At 37.8% G+C, this 18,931-nt stretch overlaps 1 protein-coding gene across 2 annotated transcripts in view; it reads left to right on the plus strand.

Moving 5' to 3' along the window:
- LOC128606908 (F-BAR and double SH3 domains protein 2-like) overlaps positions 1 to 18,931 on the plus strand; it is a 114,876-nt gene that overhangs the window by 20,836 nt on the left and 75,109 nt on the right. For both annotated transcript variants that reach the window (XM_053623457.1, XM_053623458.1), the window contains exon 3: positions 11,366 to 11,411. In XM_053623457.1, the coding sequence (XP_053479432.1) occupies positions 11,366 to 11,411 (46 nt within the window). The remainder of the gene's footprint in view (positions 1 to 11,365; positions 11,412 to 18,931) is intronic.

An 18,931-nucleotide genomic window follows, 5' to 3' on the forward strand; every position in this document is an offset into this window, starting at 1 on the left:
TTCTGTAAAAATAGGCAACATGCAAATAAAACGTTTCCTTTGTGAAGCAAATACAGTACCACAAGCTTCATGATTCACTACATGATTAAAGCAGTGAGCCTGAGAGTAGTGTTAAAAGGTTAAACTCTAACACTTTTTCATAACCAGCTAATCGTTTAAGCCGAATCTAAGTAGAGATATTAAAAATTAAGAAAGATTATACCATGGTCTGTCATGAATACATGATTGTGTTTGGCTGGAACATGTGTGTTCAAACTGTATAATGCACAGGTAGTTCCAGTCAGTTTAATCACAGTTCTAACGCAGGTAATTCTCTCTCTCACACACACATACACACACTCTCTCTCTCTCTCTCTCTCTCTCTAATAACTAACTATTTATTATAATTCATTCATATAAATGTAATCTTATCACACTACTTTATCTCTGTGTATGATATTTAGAGCGGGCAGAATTCTATATCTAACGACCCGTATAAATTAACCATTATTTTTATCCTTTCAGTCAAATTTTGCACTGCAAACATCAGCGACAGCTTTAAATTGTCACTGCTGGCAAGTGACCAAGCGGGATAATCTACAGCTAGGTGTGCGTTAGATTTTAATGCATGACATGGAGGCAAAGAACCACCCTACATGGTCCGACACCCTTACCTAATTTATTTACAGTCACACTTTCTGCGACTGTAAAGGAGTGTGCTGCGTCACCCTCACACTCTTGGCTCGCTCTAACTCACCTCTCAGATTCCTAGGATGGAAAATACCACTTCAAATATTACTCATTATTTCCTCTCAATTTGCATTGTCTACAGCAATTGTAATTTAACATCAAATTAATATATAGATTATAATTATTTGGCTTACAATTTCTGTATTTACCTGTTTATCCATATTTATTTAGCTTTTGTACATTTTAATTTCTGTGTGAAATCATAGTCCTCCAGTTTAATTCAAATTCATTAAACCTCTGGGGTTCCATTTCAGTTGCTGCAAATGACTAATCCAGAATAGGTCTCTCTCTTTCTCTCTCTCTCTCTCTCAAACACACACACACACACACACACACACACACACACAAAACATTTCCTCTGCATTTTTATTATGATTGCTCTGTGGGCAGTATGCTAGATTAGAGGAGGAGCTGCTTTCATGCCTATGGGTACTAACCGAAATAGTATAGACCCCTTTGGTGTTTTGTTAACAAAAAGAGATGCATGCATAACCTGCTTGAAAAAGACTCAAGTAGCCCAGCAACCTGACAGGACTTTTATAATCTGACTGAAGTCAGAAAAATCTATCAAGAATTTTATTAAGGAATCGGATTGACATTAGCTAAAATTGATCAAATCCACTTAAAAATGACGGATTACCACTAAAAGACAGGAAGTGCAATTCAGCTAAACATGATTTCAGGTAAATGTTCTAATGGTATAACTCTGTCAGGGTCATGGAGGAACCACAGTTTATCCCGGGAGTGCTGGGCGCAAGTCAGGAGAGTTGGAATGCCAAGATGGAAAGCCAGTCCCTTCACAGAACTCATGGCTGTAATGCTAATGTAAAACTGCTTATATATATATATATATATATATATATAAATGCAAATCTACCAATGTTTTGAGAGCAGAGCAAGCAGCACATGATTCCTCACTATTCATTCCAGCTCTGTTCAGTCTGAGGCACCTGAAAGTGCATTGAGAGTGCCACCCCATATCACAGGCAACATGAAATATCAAATTGAATTACCTTTGTCAGTCACATTCTGCTGGTTGAGAAAATACGTTGCGTGACAAGATTAAAATCGCTTTATTCCAGTGCAGCAGCACACACTCTGGCTCTAAACCTCATGAACGTTCTAACAGATACAGAGCAATTCAGTAGGGATGAAATCTAATTGAATTAACAAGCTTTATGTGATCATATGCATTTAATAATCTGATGTTCAGTACAGATCTTTGCACGTTATACATTTACTAAAGCAGTGCAAGAAAGCATTGTCACATGTCTCTGCCAAATTGGTAGCTAGGCACATGGTTTTTATCAGAATAAAATAAATAATAAAATGTGATATTTTTCTTATAATGAGACAAAATGTACTCGAGTGGTCATTAGTCCGCCTGGGCTCAAGTATCACCTATGTGGGGAGGTGGGGGGGGGGGGGGGGGCTAGCTCCTATTGAAGAGTGAAAACAGCTAAAGCATAATGGTTAGAGCAAACCTGACGAGCTCCCAGTGAGGTGAAGGGACATGTTATGCATTCAATAATTGTGAACCAGCTGGGCAGTTCTACTCATTCTCCTCATATATCACTTAACACAGCAGTTCAGTAGATCAGTCCATGTTACTCTTTTATATGTACAGTGATCGATACCTGCTAACGTAGCAGTTTGACACTTCTCAAAATTTGAAAGCTACTAGTTAGCAAACAAACTCATAGGGCAATTCATGTTTAAAGTCCCCATGAAATCAAAATGGAAATTTTGTGGCTTTTAGTATGAATTTGTTAGTCTTAAGGTAGTTATCTATATGCTAATGTGCTCCAAAACAATGACAAAATTCACATTCAGTAGATATATGCGTTCAAAATGTACAGTCTCTCTCTACCACCGCTCTACCATGGCTCAACGGTTTTGATGACATCATTCTGCACTTCAGCTGTGAAGTGAAGTGTCTCGCCCTCAACATTCTAAAAATCACCTTGCTGAAGTTGCCGTTGTCAAGCGAGAGAAATCATATCGGCATGCATGGGTCGTAAACATGTCTTTAGCTGTTTGAGCGTGCGTGTATGATATTAGTTTTCCAACTGTAAGTTGGTTAAGAAGGAAATGGCTTGAATTCAATAACTTTATTGCTCGGGCCCGTGTCAATGGTACTTACTAAGAAGTACGGCTTAGCCCGGGCTGTGAGGTAAGCTGTGATAATTGTACGTGTAATTAGGAAAGCAGAATGTTTTACCAGCTCCTTACGGTTCTTCTCTCTCATTAGTTCATGTTGTTGCTGCTTTGCCCTTCGACCTCTCTGTACTCTCTGCAGTTAGCCTACATTTATAAACATTCCTCAGCAGTTATGTCTGCCATGTGTTGATAGTGTTGACAGTATCAATATTGTGTCTGTGTCATAGTCAGCACAGATGGACGTTTACAAATTATTGAACACTTCACACGGCACAGATTGTTTGACGTTTTGAAGGTTAGATGTTGGGTGAGTGTTCGTACCATCTGAAATTGAATGAAATCAAGCCACAATATCAATATCCTCACTCGTAAAAATTTACATTTACATTTATTCATTTAGCAGACGCTTTTATCCAAAGCGACTTACAAATGAGAAAATACAAGCAAAGCGATATATCAAGCAGAGAACAATACAAGTAGTGCTACCATACAAGATCCATTAATTGAGTTCCAGAAGAAGCAAATTGTGCAGAGTAGAGGTGTAAGTGCAATCTTTTATTTATTTTTATTTTTTTATGGGTTGGTTAGGTGTTCATGGAAGAGGTGGGTCTTTAGCTGTTTTTTGAAGATGGTGAAAGATTCTGTGGTCCGGATTGAGGTTGGAAGTTCATTCCACCACTGAGGAACAGTTAGTTTGAATGTTCTTGAAAGGGACCTTGAGCCACGCTGAGTAGGTACTACTAAGCATCGGTCGCAATCCAGTTTTTAGATGACAAGAGCCTGGACTAGTATCTCTGTAGCCTGTTCAGTGAGGTAGAGTCTGATTTTCTTGATGTTGTACAGGATGAACCTACAGGACCGTGCAGTTGTTGAAATGTGGTCTGTAAAGGTCAAGCTGTCATCGAGAATCATCCCAAGGTTCCTGGCCGTCCTGGTTGGCTTGAGTGTGGTTGAGCCGAGCTGTACAGTGAGGTTGTGGTTGATTGAGGGACAGGCTGGGATGACGAGAAGCTCAGATTTTGCCAGGTTGAGCTTAAGGTGGTGTTCCCTCATCCCGACCGAGATGTCCGACAGGCGTGCAGAGACTGATGGATCATCAGGCTGGAAGGACAAATAGAGCTGGGTGTCATCAGCATAGCAATGATATGAGAAGCCATGAGACTCAATCACCTGCCCTAGAGATGTAGTGTAGATAGAAAAGAGGAGTGGACCCAGAACTGACCCCTGTGGAACGCCTGTTGTGAGTAGCTGAGTTTCAGAAATACCTCCCCTCCCTGATACCCTGAAGGATCTGTCTGAGAGATAGGATTCCACCCAGCGCAGAACCGTTCCGGTGATGCCCAGGCTGGAGAGAGTTGAAAGGAGGATCTAGTGGTTCACAGTGTCGAAAGCAGCAGAGAGGTCGCTCTTGAGGTTGCTCTTGGTAGTCGTAAGGCTTCAGTGATGGAAAGCAGAGTGACGGAAAGCAGAATGTGTGTTTTTGTATTTCAATTGTGTAGCAGGAGAAGCTCTCAAAAAAAAAAAAAAAGCAGAATGTGTGTTTGTATTCCAATCCCTCCAAAAATTTGGAGGAATTCTGACATTGTTAAACTGATTATTGTCGAATTTCTAGTGTGATTTATTTATTTATTTATTTATCTTTTTTTTTTTTTTGTGGAGAGCTTCTCATGCTACACAATTGAAATACAAACACACGTTCTTTGACATATTAAATGCTTTTTTGCATCATTGAACAGGTACAAAATTATTGCCATGTCTTTTGTGTAAAATCCGAACAGGACAAATCCACACACTCTCTGATCTCCGTGCCCGTGTGCTGAGATTACACATCGCTTCACCCGGGCTCACACTCAAATGGTCTCTAATTGGAAAAGCCGCTGTGGTGAAAAACAAGGCCGTGACATCACTAACCCTGGCCTCATCTCATTCCACTTGATATTGTTTCCACTAATCCTTGCTACTTTGTTTATCGCCTCTCTTGTCTCTCTACATTTGTCTCCTCTGTCCTTCAGCAAAATGTTTACTCACTTTCTCTCACTCTGGTTTCCTGTCTTCATTTTCCCACAGTCATGCTCCCCATGTGTTCCCCCTCACCAGTAAATGGGGAAATTGCACTACATTGTACACACACACACAGAGAGTTAGACCATCTTTTTCAGCTCTGTTCATTGTCACACACGCATACTGTATATTTTTCTTTCAAAGTTGGATGTTAAGACCATAATAGAGTCTATTTATGACCATTTATCTCATTTTTATGGAACAGAATGGCCAAACATTATTGCCAAAAACTGTATGTTTTATTATGGCTGTATCATGCTGAGTGTTGGCATTTTTTTGGCATCTTGTTATGTTTTAAATTGAATTGACCTTAAGTTGTTTATATATCAATAAATGTGAAATTTGCATGTTGTGTGTTTGTGGCTTCAAAGCAGATTCCACAGTTTATAGCTTGACTGTGGGCCTTTAAATTCCACAGATGTGTGTGTGTGTGTGTGTGTGTCCTAAGCATACAGTGCAATTGAAGTGTTGCTTGCTTCCAAACAGTGAAACAAGAACCTCCCAGGAGGAGGCCATGTGACTACCAGATGTTGCCCTTTCTAACATGAACTTCTGTGAAGGAGGTGCTACAAACACAGGTCACAGGTCAACTGGCCAGGGGTTAAATCTACCTCAGATTATTTAGACTTCATAAGCAAAATATACCCGTGAAATAGTGAACGAAATTGTTTATTAGTGTAAATGGAAGATAAAATTAGTCAGTGCTCCATACAAACCCACACTATTTTGAAGACAAGGTCATACTTTTGTGCTTTATTTGAGATTTCATTGAAATCTCTTTTCAGCATCAGAGCTGTTTGTTGCTGTGGATGGTGAGATGTGTGTTTGATTCTCAGCTGTGTGAGAAGTATGGCAGGGAGGGCTTGCTGCACTGCAACCTTTTGAAGTTGTACTAGATGCAGAGGCGATCAGTTACAGTTGTTCCAGTGTAATGGTATTTTGTTTATTAGAATGAAAGTAGTATTTTATGAAACAAGTTCTGTAATAATTAAGTGAAGATGAACAGTCACTGGTCATAATACAACAAACTTTGTCTGAAAAAAATGAAGGTTTGGGAACAAATTATGGCAGTGAGGCATTTCTAGAGCCAAAAGATTCCGTTTAGCATTTTCGGGAAGTAGGGATAGAATTTCAGCTCTTATAGGTGAGCTGATCCAAATGATCTGAATCAAAGAGCCAAAATTGAATGTGAACACAGGCTTAGATTCTCATTTCTCCTTCTGAAAACTTCCATCCATAGATGTAGCTGAATTACGAGGTTAACCTCCTTTCTGTTTCCTCTCTTACAGCGCGATGTTCCTACACATCTCAGCACCCCGCTACATGCTTCAGGTCCTCTGTTTCTTCTAGCCGTGACGTTCAAACAGGCTTTTCACCCTTTTAGATTTTTGTCAGAGGCTCTCGCCACATTATTTGTCACGCACCTTATGGGTTTTAGTAATTTAGTAAAACTATTTTGGATGAGTTATTCTGATTGGTTAATATGTCTGCATGCTGGGAGCCTTGTGATTGGACAGTACAATGCCCAAAAAAAGCTTTTCAAATGTACTGAGATGTCCAAGATGATGCCATCAGATCACTGCACAGTGGAAAATCCCCAGGGCCTGACTGCTTTACAGCTGAATTTTTCAAAGCCTTTTCTTCTTTCTTAGTCCTAATTTTGGCCAGGTTATATGGTTTCTGATCAAATAGTTTCTGTTTTCATCTTCCTCATTTGTCAGAAGCCAGTAGCACTTCTTGTATGTTGAAGTAACATCTGCTACACATTTCATGTACCTCATTCCTTAGAATCCTGCAGCACTTCTTATATCTTGAAGTAGCCTCTGTTACACATTTACTTTTATACGTGAATTAAATCATATTTGGACATGAGGGGGTTAAGTGTGAATAAAATCTAGAATCTGGTCAGAACTCTCTAGTGGATTTCCTCATTTGTAAGTCTCTTTGGATGAAAGCATCTGCTAAATGAATAAATGTACATGTAATTCATTCATAAATTCATTCATCAACAGAAATTGCTTCATTCTGGTCAGGCCATGGTGGATCCCATGAACGTTGGGCATGAGGAAGGAATACACCACGGATCAGACGATAGTCCATTGATGGCCACTTTAGAGTAGTCCGTTCACACACCGGCATGTTTTTGGGAGGACAATGAAGACAGACCCTAGCTCTGTTAGACAGCAATGCTACCTGCTGTGCCACAGTGTTGCCACTCTCTAGTGGATGTGTGATGTAAATCCCTTATGCTGTACTACTGTAGATCTTGTGCCAGTAAATTACAATTTATTTCCCATGTTTTTCTGTATGAAAGCTGAGATTTCATTTGATCAGAAAATAACTAAGACATCTATGAACATGATTATTTGAAATCATTATGGTAAGACTACATACCATTGATTGACTGTATAGGAACTATAGCAGCTGGTGTCCTTGCACCACATTCAGCTGAAACATAATGATCTACAAAAGTTGGGATATCCATCCATCCATCCATCCATCCATCTATTTTCTATATCTCTTATCCTGGAGCCTATCCCAGGGGACTCAGGGGACAGGGTGCCAACTAGAGCTGCAACAACTAATCAATAAAATCGATAATAATCGATTATGAAAATCGTTGTCAACGAATCTCATTATCGTTTAGTTGGTCTGCGCACGGTACATTTACTCATTACTTTACTTCTGCTCTGAAAACATGCTCCGGAGAGTAAATACTAAAGTTGTGTTCCAAATGGCGTACTGTACACTTACACTATGCACTGCATACTCTACCATTTAGTGCAGTGTTTCCCTAGTGGTCAGTGGTGTAATTGCAGTAGGTCCGTAGGAAAGTTTTAAAAATGTTTAAATAATATATTTTTTTTGTTATATGTATCAAAATATATTCAAATGAGATATTTTAAAATTAATCAGTTTGGTTATTCATGTGCATTCACAAATATCACGCTAGCTGAGCTGACGATCGTTCATTGATGGATTTATTTTAAATTTATCTACAAATGAAATTATAATTTGCAAAAACCTATGAGTTGTAGACAAGTTCAAGTGTCACATTTATGGATAAAATAAAAAACAGATAATTCAGAGAGTCAACTTAAATGTCACACCAACAATAAAATGTAATTGAACCTGGTATTTGTACCAATGGTATTTGAACCAATCTCTGTGGAATGACAGATTCTACCAATCAACCAGGGATTGCTAGGACTGTAGAATCCAGTGCTTTTTGTGCATCCATAAAAAGTAATGCGCATATATATATATATATATATATATATATATATATATATATATATATATATATATATATATATATATATATATATAATATAATATACACACACACACACACACACACGTACATGTGTAATATAAACTAATATATATATTATATAAGTATTTATGTATTACTTTTTATAGATGCAAAAAAACATGGAATTTAACTACAGTCCTAAATGAATAATATATATTCTGGTGTGTGTCTGTGTGTATTGGGTTCTTTTCGGTCTTACATAATTGAACAAACAGTTGTGTAAAGTTTTAGTCTTAAGTTTATATTTGTAACACTCAGTTTGTGGGTTTTATTTTAAATAAAGGAAAAAATGGTACTGCAAGTTTGCACCCATCCGATTAACCGAAAATAATGAAAATAATCGTTAGTTGCAGCCCTAGTGCCAACCCATAGAGATGCCAATCAGCCCACTTTGTCTTTGGAGGAAAGCTTTTTCGAGGAAACCCCCAAAGCACGGGGAGAACTTGCAAGGAATTCTGTTGGCTTCCCTCAATGAGTTCAGTGAATCTGAAAAACCCCTGTTGTGTGTTATGCTGTCCAGTCAGAACAATGGGTCTTAAAGGAAGCTCATTGGCATGTTGCTTCAGTGAATGCTTCAATAAATCTCTAAATATATCAATCAATAAATGTAATTAATAAATCATTAGATAAATCTTTAAAAATAAATACATAATGTACTTATTAATGTATTTTTTTGGATTAGGATTGAACCACTTTCTTCACTTAGTGAGTGTACAATTAATAAAGTGAGAGGAAGAAACTTATGCCTAAGTTTCGCTTTGAACATGTGCTCTAGACCGGACCTTTGATTGTAGCTGCTGTTCACCCCTTTGTGTGTGCTTTGGACACGTTAGCTGAATCCACACGTGTGTTGACGGCAGTATGGAGATAAACCATCCATATTCACTGGAAGTTGATATCTTCTGTGCCTTTCCTGTAGGGACCTCTTGACTCATAAGTGGAATTTCCAGCCAGCTAGGTTTATGCAAATTTAAATCAAATTGTATTTGAGAATAAAAATATTTTGATGCTTGACTGAAGTCTGAAAGTTGGGCTGTGGAAAAAGAATAGATGCAGTAACAGAGGAAACAGATTTTTGGAAGTACTGATAACTGGGCGTTTCTTCCTGTCTGTTTCTGACTACATTTTTGTAGAATTTTTTTATTATGAGTCATCTTGGGGATTTTTTTGACAGAAAGGTAGTTGACAGAAATACACACTTTTCCTTTTGCAGAACTTTGGTGGGGTGGGGTTGGGGGCAGGTGGGGACATGAACATTTTAGGTTTTTTAACACCCTGTATGTGTCATGCCATCACTTGACATAAATCTGAGCTTTCATATAGGAAGCAAACAAGTAACCATGGTTCTGAAAGTGTTAATGGTGTGTTAGAGGGTTATGTAATCCCAAAATTCTTAGTCATTCTCTGAAGCAGACCGAGAGAGAGACGGGTTTTGGAGTTGAGCTCCCTAGATTGAGATAAGGAGTGCAGTGGCGATAACGGCTGTTCGGGACGTGAAATAGAAGAGAAATAGAGGGTTGGACAAGAGATAAACACGTTAGTATATGTGTGTGTGTGTGTGTGTGTGTGTGTGTGTGTGTGTGTGTGTGTTCTTGCAGCCCCATCAAACTATATAAGCCCAAAGCCATGTTTTGGATTCAGTCCAGTGCTCATTCAGTTGATAAAGGGTTCATTGGAGTTTCAAGCAGGAGTCACTGCGGAAATTCCTGTCTTTTATAAGAGCCAATTTAACCAAGTCCACACACAAATCTACAGTATTGCTTTGAGCACACACACCGCCCCCTGATAGGATGGCTTTACTATATTCTAGTGGGATTTTCCTTAAATGAAAAAACCCAGTATATGAACCTGATGCTTAATGCTTAGGAAGTAAATCATTTCTGTGAAATGTTTAACTTGTAGAAGGGCAGCAATTTAGCAGGTGAGTGCTAACATGAAATGAAGTAGCTAGCAGTCAGCTTTCCTAGCTAGCTAACTGATCACTAACTAATCTTCTAGATTCCTCTGTGGCCCCCGCTTACATCTAGTATTAACGTACATTTTGTGTGATCAGATCACAAGAGGGCGGCGCACAGAACCACATTCAATCATGGTAAAGGATGCGTATAGGCCACATTGCCGCTTTGTTACCGGTGTTGCCAGGTTTGTGGTTATGATGTGGAATCGAAGTACTTTTGAAAAGCTCAACCACCAACTGTGCCACTATGCCGTCCCTGATGCAGACATTTATAGTAATAAAATCTCTATAGGCTGTTTAAATGCTTCTTCTTACCATTCTCAACATGAGGGTTAAAATATTTGACCGAAACTAGTTTCTTATAAATTGAAACTGTAGTTTAAAAAACAATTATTGGTATAATTAAAAAAAAAAAGAAGTGAAAACAGCAGCTTGCATTGAGCAGATGTGATTGTCTCCCCCGCAAATCTACACCGGTGTGGCTGACCTCTTATGTTCCCATAACTCAAGATGCATGTTAATAACCGGTGTAAACAGGGCTCATTCCTTTTTTATTTAACGTTTTCCATAGTTAAAACATTTTCGTGTGTCTTAAAAAATAAGACGCATTATAGCAACATTATATAAGTAGCAATGCTGATTAAAAAGCTCAAGGTCTTTCCCAAGATGCATTTTACATGACATAATAAAAATCCGCTTTTTTGCAATAATAAGAGACTTGTATATATGAAACGCCTACAAAATTTGCAAACCTATTGGAGTTAGTCATGTTTTAGGAAACTCCATATGTTTTTTAAGGTCCAAAATTCTTTCAAACTGGCGGTCCCAACAACTTCTTTCTTTCTCATCTGCTCTTCATTACCACAGCTGCTTTTTTTTCTGCCTTCTGGCTAGTTGGCAAACCAGGCAAGAGCCAAACACTAAAACGCTCATCTGAATGTTTCCTCCGTTGATCATCTGGCTGTAGGTTGCCATCGCCTGAGAGCGTGAGACAGAGTGAAAGAGATAAATGACTCTGGGTGGTTAGAGGGCAGGGATTAAGTGGAGTAAAATTCTGAGGGAGGGAACATGATTGTGGTCCACAAGAGTACTGACTGCATGATTCTTAGTTCAGTAAGAATTTTTTTTGTTTTCTCTAACAGGACATACAGTCAGAAGAAGGCCACACTGGAGAGGGAGTATGCGCAGGTAAGATTGCACAATGTGTGTTGACATGGGGTTTTTTTGTTGGTTTTTTGGTCCATCACTTTATCTCTCAGCTGACACTTCACCTGTTTAGAGCTTTTGTGTGCATGGGAATCAAAGAGGTAAAGTGGTTAATATGCGAGCATTTTATGTAAATGTATGAGGTACAATGGCGAATGCGAGAGTATTTTATGTAAATGTTTGAGGTAAAGTGGTGAATGCAAGTGTGTTTATGTAAATGTATGAGGTAAAGTGGTGAATGCGAGAGTGTTTATGTAAATGTATGAGGTAAAGTGGTGACTGCGAGTGTTTATGTAAATGTATGAGGTAAAGTGGTAAATGTGAGTGTTTATGTAAATGTATGAGGTAAAGTGGCAAATGCAAGCATGTTTATGTAAATGTATGAGGTAAAGGGGTGAATGCGACTGCTTTATGTAAATATACAAGGTAAAGTGGGGAATGCGAGAGTGTTTTATGTAAATGTATGAGGTAAAGTGGCGAATCCAAGAGTGTTTTATGTAAATGTATGAGGTAAAATGGTGAATGCAAGAGTGTTTATGTAAATGTATGAGGTAAAGTGGAGAATGTGAGTGTTTATGTAAATGTATGAGGTAAAGTGGAGAATGCAAGTGTTTATGTAAATGTATGAGGTAAAGGGGTGAATGCGAGTATTTTATGTAAATGTATGAGGTAAAGGAGTGAATGCGAGTGTTTTATATAAATGTACGAGGTAAAGTGGTGAATGCAAGTGTGTTTATGCAAATGTATGAGGTAAAGTGAATGCGAGAGTGTTTATGTAAATGTATGAGGTAAAGTGGTGAATGCGAGTGTTTTATGTAAATGTATGAGATAAAATGGTGAATGCGAGAGTGTTTATGTAAATGTATGAGGTAAAGTGGTGAATGTGAGTGTTTATGTAAATGTATGAGGTAAAGTGGCGAATGCAAGCATGTTTATGTAAATGTATGCGGTAAAGGGGTGAATGCGACTGCTTTATGTAAATGTACAAGGTAAAGTGGGGAATGCGAGAGTGTTTTATGTAAATGTATGAGGTAAAGTGGCGAATCCAAGAGTGTTTTATGTAAATGTATGAGGTAAAATGGTTAATGCGAGAGTGTTTATGTAAATGTATGAGGTAAAGTGGAGAATGTGAGTGTTTATGTAAATGTATGAGGTAAAGTGGAGAGTGCAAGTGTTTATGTAAATGTATGAGATAAAGGGGTGAATGCGACTGCTTTATGTAAATGTACAAGGTAAAGTGGGGAATGCGAGAGTGTTTTATGTAAATGTATGAGGTAAAGTGGCGAATCCAAGAGTGTTTTATGTAAATGTATGAGGTAAAATGGTTAATGCGAGAGTGTTTATGTAAATGTATGAGGTAAAGTGGAGAATGTGAGTGTTTATGTAAATGTATGAGGTAAAGTGGAGAGTGCAAGTGTTTATGTAAATGTATGAGATAAAGGGGTGAATGCGAGTGTTTTATGTAAATGTATGAGGTAAAGGAGTGAATGCGAGTGTTTTATGTAAGTGTACGAGGTAAAGTGGTGAATGCGAGAGTGTTTTATGTAATTGTATGAGGTAAAGTGGTGAATGCGAGTGTTTTATGTAAATGTATGAGGTAAAGGAGTGAATGCGAGTGTTTTATGTAAATGTACGAGGTAAAGTGGCGAATGCGAGAGTGTTTTATGTAATTGTATGAGATAAAATGGCAAATGCAAGTGTTTTATGTAAATGTATGAGGTAAAGTGTCGAATGCGAGAGTGTTTTATGTAAATATATGAGGTAAAATGGCGAATGCGAGAGTGTTTATGTAAATGTATTAGGTAAAGTGGTGAATGCAAGAGTGTTTATGTAAATGTATGAGGTAAAGGGGTGAATGCTAGTGTTCTATATAAATGTATGAGGTAAAGAGGTGAATGCGAGTGTTCTATATAAAGGTATGAGGAAAAGTGGCAAATATGAGTATATTTTGTAAATGTGTGATGGATGTGTTAATGTGAGAATATTTTATGTAAATGTTTGAAGTCAGGTGGTGAAAGTTGTAATATGTTATAGGGCTGGATTGTGGCCAAAATGATAATCACCATCATTTTGATCAATATTGAGATCACGATTATTCATTAATTTTAGGGACAACATTTTTATTGCACTTTCACATTTAAATAAACAGACCACTGCTTTCAGCTCCACTGAAACTACATTCTGTACTACATTCCTGCAAATGTACAAATCTTTGCATCAAATTAGACTGGTCCTTAAAGTGCATCATCTCGTAGAAGCAATATATAAATAAGTAATACCAAAATATTGGAAAAGAAAAATAGAAATGCCATCAACCAAATGAAAATATGCAATCAAATATAACCATATGCAACCAAAGGAAAACAATTCAGGCCTATGCAGAAAAGTCAATAACAGTGTTTACAGGAGGAGAGATGCAGCCAAATCACCCAATAGAGCGGTGACGCAGGGATGATGTCATTTTGTACCGGAACATTGACTGTTTACTTTCTACATGTGCATTTGTTACGATTTCTGTCCTGTCTCCGCCCCTGTATTGTCATTGGTTGTTCTCTTATGTGTCATCATTAGTCTCAGCTGTTTTGTGTTCACCCTTAATTACGCTTGTCATTAAACCCCTTGTGTCTCATTATTCAACGCGAAGTATTGTGAGTTTTCCGTGTACCAAGCCTTTATGCATAGTTTCATGTCTCTTAGTTTTGATCCTGTTCTCAACCTCATTGTTTGATTCTTGTTTAGCCTTGTTTATGCCCGTTTGCCGATCGCCTGACCTTGTTTTTGACCACGCTATTGTCTCACGTTTTGGATTTGTCTGCCTCTCTTCAATAAAGCTCTTAACTGCATTTGCATCCATCCTAAACCCTCATTACATGACTGTTAGCAACCACTTTTTTAAATACACGTAAAAGCTTTTTAAAAACAATCACGAGTTGGGTTTTAGTGGCATATTTTATGTCGTAGAATAAAACATGAAAATATTTTGAGCTTGTGTTCACCACAGACCTTTTTCAGGGTTTTAACCAAAATCCCATTCAAAAAACCCATTGATTTGGAACGATGGAACCGAAAGGAAAAATTGCTAACTCGTTTCCCGGTTTTGGCATACAAAATGATGCCATCCCTGCACCACTCCATCGTCACTGGCTGTAAGTTTAGGAAGCACTTGATTCGATATGCAGCGGAGTTTTCTATGAGCGGAGGACGAACTTTAAACGTCAATATCGCAGTCAAAATCGTTATCCAGATCAATATTCAATTAATTGTGCAGCCCTAGTATGTTATGTAAATTTATGAGGTAAAGTGATGAATGTGAAAGCATCATAGGTAAATTTATGGGGTAAAGTGATGAATGTGAAAGCATCGTAGGTAAATTTATGAGGTAAAGTAGTGAATCTGAAAATGAAAGCGGTAAATGTGAAAGTATTTTATGTAAATGTGAGCTTGAAAGTGGTGAATGTGAGAGTATTTTGATTTGAATTTGAGAGCATTTCATGTGAATGTTGAGATCTTTTTGTGTGTATATGAGAGGTACTTTGTATAATGTGCTTTCTTTTGGGTGTGCATCATGTTTCTATAGCAGTATGTATGACTGCTTTTTCCTATATTTCTGTGTGTGCTTGAGTAATTTATATAAATTTCCAAAATGGAGGCTATTAAATTGATTTGACCCCTGCTGTTGCTATTTCAACTGAACAAGTACTCTAAAGAACACTGTATTGATTTTCTGTAATGGCTTTCTTTACAAGGATCATGTTTGTGAGCACGTTTTAACATTGTCACTTGAAATCTTTTACTCACTTCTGACTTAATCGCAGAGATCATTTTGAAACACGTTGTTCCGACATTACAGTAAAAAAGACCCTACAAATGGCTTTTAACGACAGACCGCTAATTAGAATCTATCTGGCATGTGAACAAAGATTCATCAACAACAGATCGATACTATCTAGTTTACCGAACCACCAGATCAGTGTTTGTCGTTTTGTGGTTTCAGAGTCCTGTCTGTAAAATTGCATGGCAAGTAAGAGGATGCCTCTTCAGCTTAACAGTCATCTGCTCGTCTTGTTTTTTAATGCAGATGTCCTGTGGAAATTCATCAGGTTTACCGAGCAACAGAATACAAGCTGATTTCTGGTTTATTAACATTAACTGTCAATAGCATCCAATTAAATGATTAATCAATGTCCTGGAATACCAGGGAAAATGGAGTAGCTGACTTTGTAGCTGATTCCTGTTACAGAGTTTGAACAATGTTTTGGGAAGTCCACAGAATAGAATGTGTTTAATCACCTCTGGGTTAGATTAAATCGATGGAGTAAATAAGAAAATGGCTTTGTCTGCTTTGAAATGCGGAATCAGAGGCCCAGAAGCTTTAACAGGCCATTTATCTTTCAAAATATATGCAAACAAATGATATATGACTGTGATTAATGAGCATGTTCTCTGAATCATGGCCGGTTGCATTGTAAATCCTGGATGTGGTTCAGGATAGGGAGCTGTTTTGACTACAATCATTTTTTTTTGTCATGCTGCTCATATGAGTGTCTGTCAGAGAACACACTCATTAGGAAACTGTTCTAATTGTCGAACAGTATTAATCCTTCTAGAAGTGATTGCTGTGTGAGTGAGTCCACAAGGTTTATATTCCTATATGCAGTGAATAATTAAGGAATAATTCACGTGCTGTTATAGGAAAATAATGCATGCTGGGGATTATTTTCCTATAGCAGCGTGTCCCAAAGAGTTTTATTCCTCTTATACCATAACGATTTGCCAAAGAGTACATATTTTAATGTATTAATGATTGGCACATCATGCTTTTTAATCGTTTAGTTGCATTTCTTGTAACTAAAAAAAGTTCCAATTATCACTTTCTTTATAGCAGCAATAAAATAAACAGTCATTCCCTCACCAGCCCCTCTTTTTTCTTTCAATAAGACAAAAAAAAATTCTGTTTCTCATGTTACCAAGAGCACAAAGTCCTCTGTCCTGAAGACTTTCCTATGGAGGAAAACCTACTCACAGTTAAAACGTGCTGACACACGACACTTTCATAATTGTTAAATAAATGTTTACTAGCAGAAAGCTTCACCCTATCAACAACTGTATGTTTTTCTGTCCGTACAGGATTCCGCTGAGTTTTTTGTGATTGTTGTGGCCAAAAATGCTTGATTTTGCTGCAGCTGTTTTTAAAAAAATATATTTTGTGATTCGACTTGCGGTGCCTTTTTTGAAGAAAACTACTTGAATTAGTGAAATTGCAATTGCACAAAAATGTTTCCCACGGTTTTTTGCCGTGATCTTTGTTGGTAGATGAGCCCTTTTAGCTGTACTCATGTTCAACGCATGTGAATCAAAGAGGGCTTTGGCTGAGTGCACGTTGTGATGACACGTCTTGGCCCAAATCTGCGGAAAATCAGTGGAAATTTTGAAAAAAATCACAAGCTCCTCTGAATATTGCAGAGTTTGCTTGATTTTGCGTTCATTTCTGCGATCGCAAAATCAGGAAATCCTTGAGGGACTGGTTTTTCAGAACAAAAACATTTGTATAAACCTACTTTCAGAGCTGCTGTTATAGCAAATGAATCCACAACCTTCAGATTTGAGAATTCAGCAGCTCTGTTGTATAATGTAGATTCTGAAAACGTCAGACAATTCTGATCTCTAGATCTTTGGTGAATTTTGAGGAGTGTTTTTGTAAACCACTACCAGTGGGACGACGCACACAGTTGGCATGGGCTATTTTATCACGGTATATTATATTATTATATATCTGCACTTCATGAAACTCCCAACATGGAATATAGCAGTTCTTATGGTGCCTTTCGAATGGGGCAGACTTTATCTTTGGAGCAGAATAATGCTGTCTACCTAGGCACCCTTATCCTTAATGGCATGCTGGGGAACTGCCAATATTTTTAAAAGTCTACCAGAAAATGATATTGTATCTGTTGTACTTTGTGATGTATTATATAATTGATTCCCAGGATGTGCTTTATACAAAGCAATTCAGGTAGTCTAGAATAAATGCTTCCATGGAGATTATATTCCCTCGGATTACTAACCATCAGATTACAATCACGTGTATTCTCTTATTTGTATTTGAATGCCTGCCTGACTGACTGAGTGTGTGTGTGTGTGTGTGTGTGTGTGTGTTTTCCCAGTAATGACTGGGCTGATCTTGGCTCTGGTTCAGATCTCTAACCAACACCTGGCACCGCCGCAATAGAGAAATACTACCATGCATCCGTTCACACACACACAATAGTGCACAGTCATAAATGTAACTGCCACAAGGGCTCGCAAATCAGAACACACACACACACACACACACACACACACACAGAAATGTCAGATGGAGGGCCAGCTGAAGCCATGTGCAGATGACAGTTTGGTGGATTTGAGATGTAATTAAACGCAGCCTGTTTCTAACTCTTCTCATTACAGAACATTGCTGGCGACTACAGATGCTTGAAATAAAGGAGCCGTTATTATTTATTCGGGGTAATAAACTTCCTTTCAGAGCTATGGAGAGCTTGGCCTTTGTCCCTGAACTCGGGGCTTCACGTCTTGAGGATGTAAACAAACATTTTTCTCTCTGCGTTTTGTTTTCACTTCATATTGCTTTAAGTTCCATTCCAATATTAAAGAATGCAACTCTCAAGAAGAGTGTTCTTGATTTTGCCCAAATATTGAGAATGCAAACGAATTGAAAGACCCATACTTCTTTGCAGGAACAACAGTGATAACTTTTACTCAGTCCATTCAGGATTTTGAGCTTGGTTTTTTTGTGGATTTTTTTGTTATGTTTGATTTTGCTGCGACTTTTTTCACATTTTCACAGTTTTTTGTACTTAATTTTTTTTTTTGCGGAAAACTACTTGAATTGGTACAATTGCAATTGCCCGAAATTGTTTTACACACTCTTTCACAGTGATGATTTTTGGTAAATGAGACCTTTTTTTTTAGCTGTACACATGTTCGACGCACGTGAATCGAAGAGTGCTTTGGCTGAATGTGCTTTTATTATGACGTCACATGGCGCTTCTTGGGCCAAATCTGTGGAAAATCTGCAGTAATTTAGAAAAATTGCAAGCTCCTCCGAATATTGCGGAGTTTGCTTGATTTTGTGTTCATTTCTGCGCTCGCCAACTGTTCACCAAACAGTTCACTGAAGTCTGTTGCCAAAAAAAAAGTCAAACATGGTGCGAAATGGGTAAATATACAATCAAATATATAATACGTATCAAATATTTGTTCATTTGGTACAAACTGTACCTGATATACCTGAGATTGTTTTTATTTTTGTCAGGAGAAGGCTTCAGTTAGTCAAGTTACCACGCTAGCAGCAAATTCCTGTGGTAGCATTATCAGTAAGTCAGTATACTTAAGAACAGATTGTTATCTTTATACTAACCTGCATGAGACCTGAGTAATTAAGATGTTCATTATTTGCTCATTTGGTATAAATAATGTGGAATTTCTTTTGAAGCTTTGTTAAT

Source organism: Ictalurus furcatus, chromosome 4, assembly GCF_023375685.1.
Source record: "Ictalurus furcatus strain D&B chromosome 4, Billie_1.0, whole genome shotgun sequence".
Lineage (NCBI taxonomy): Eukaryota > Metazoa > Chordata > Actinopteri > Siluriformes > Ictaluridae > Ictalurus > Ictalurus furcatus.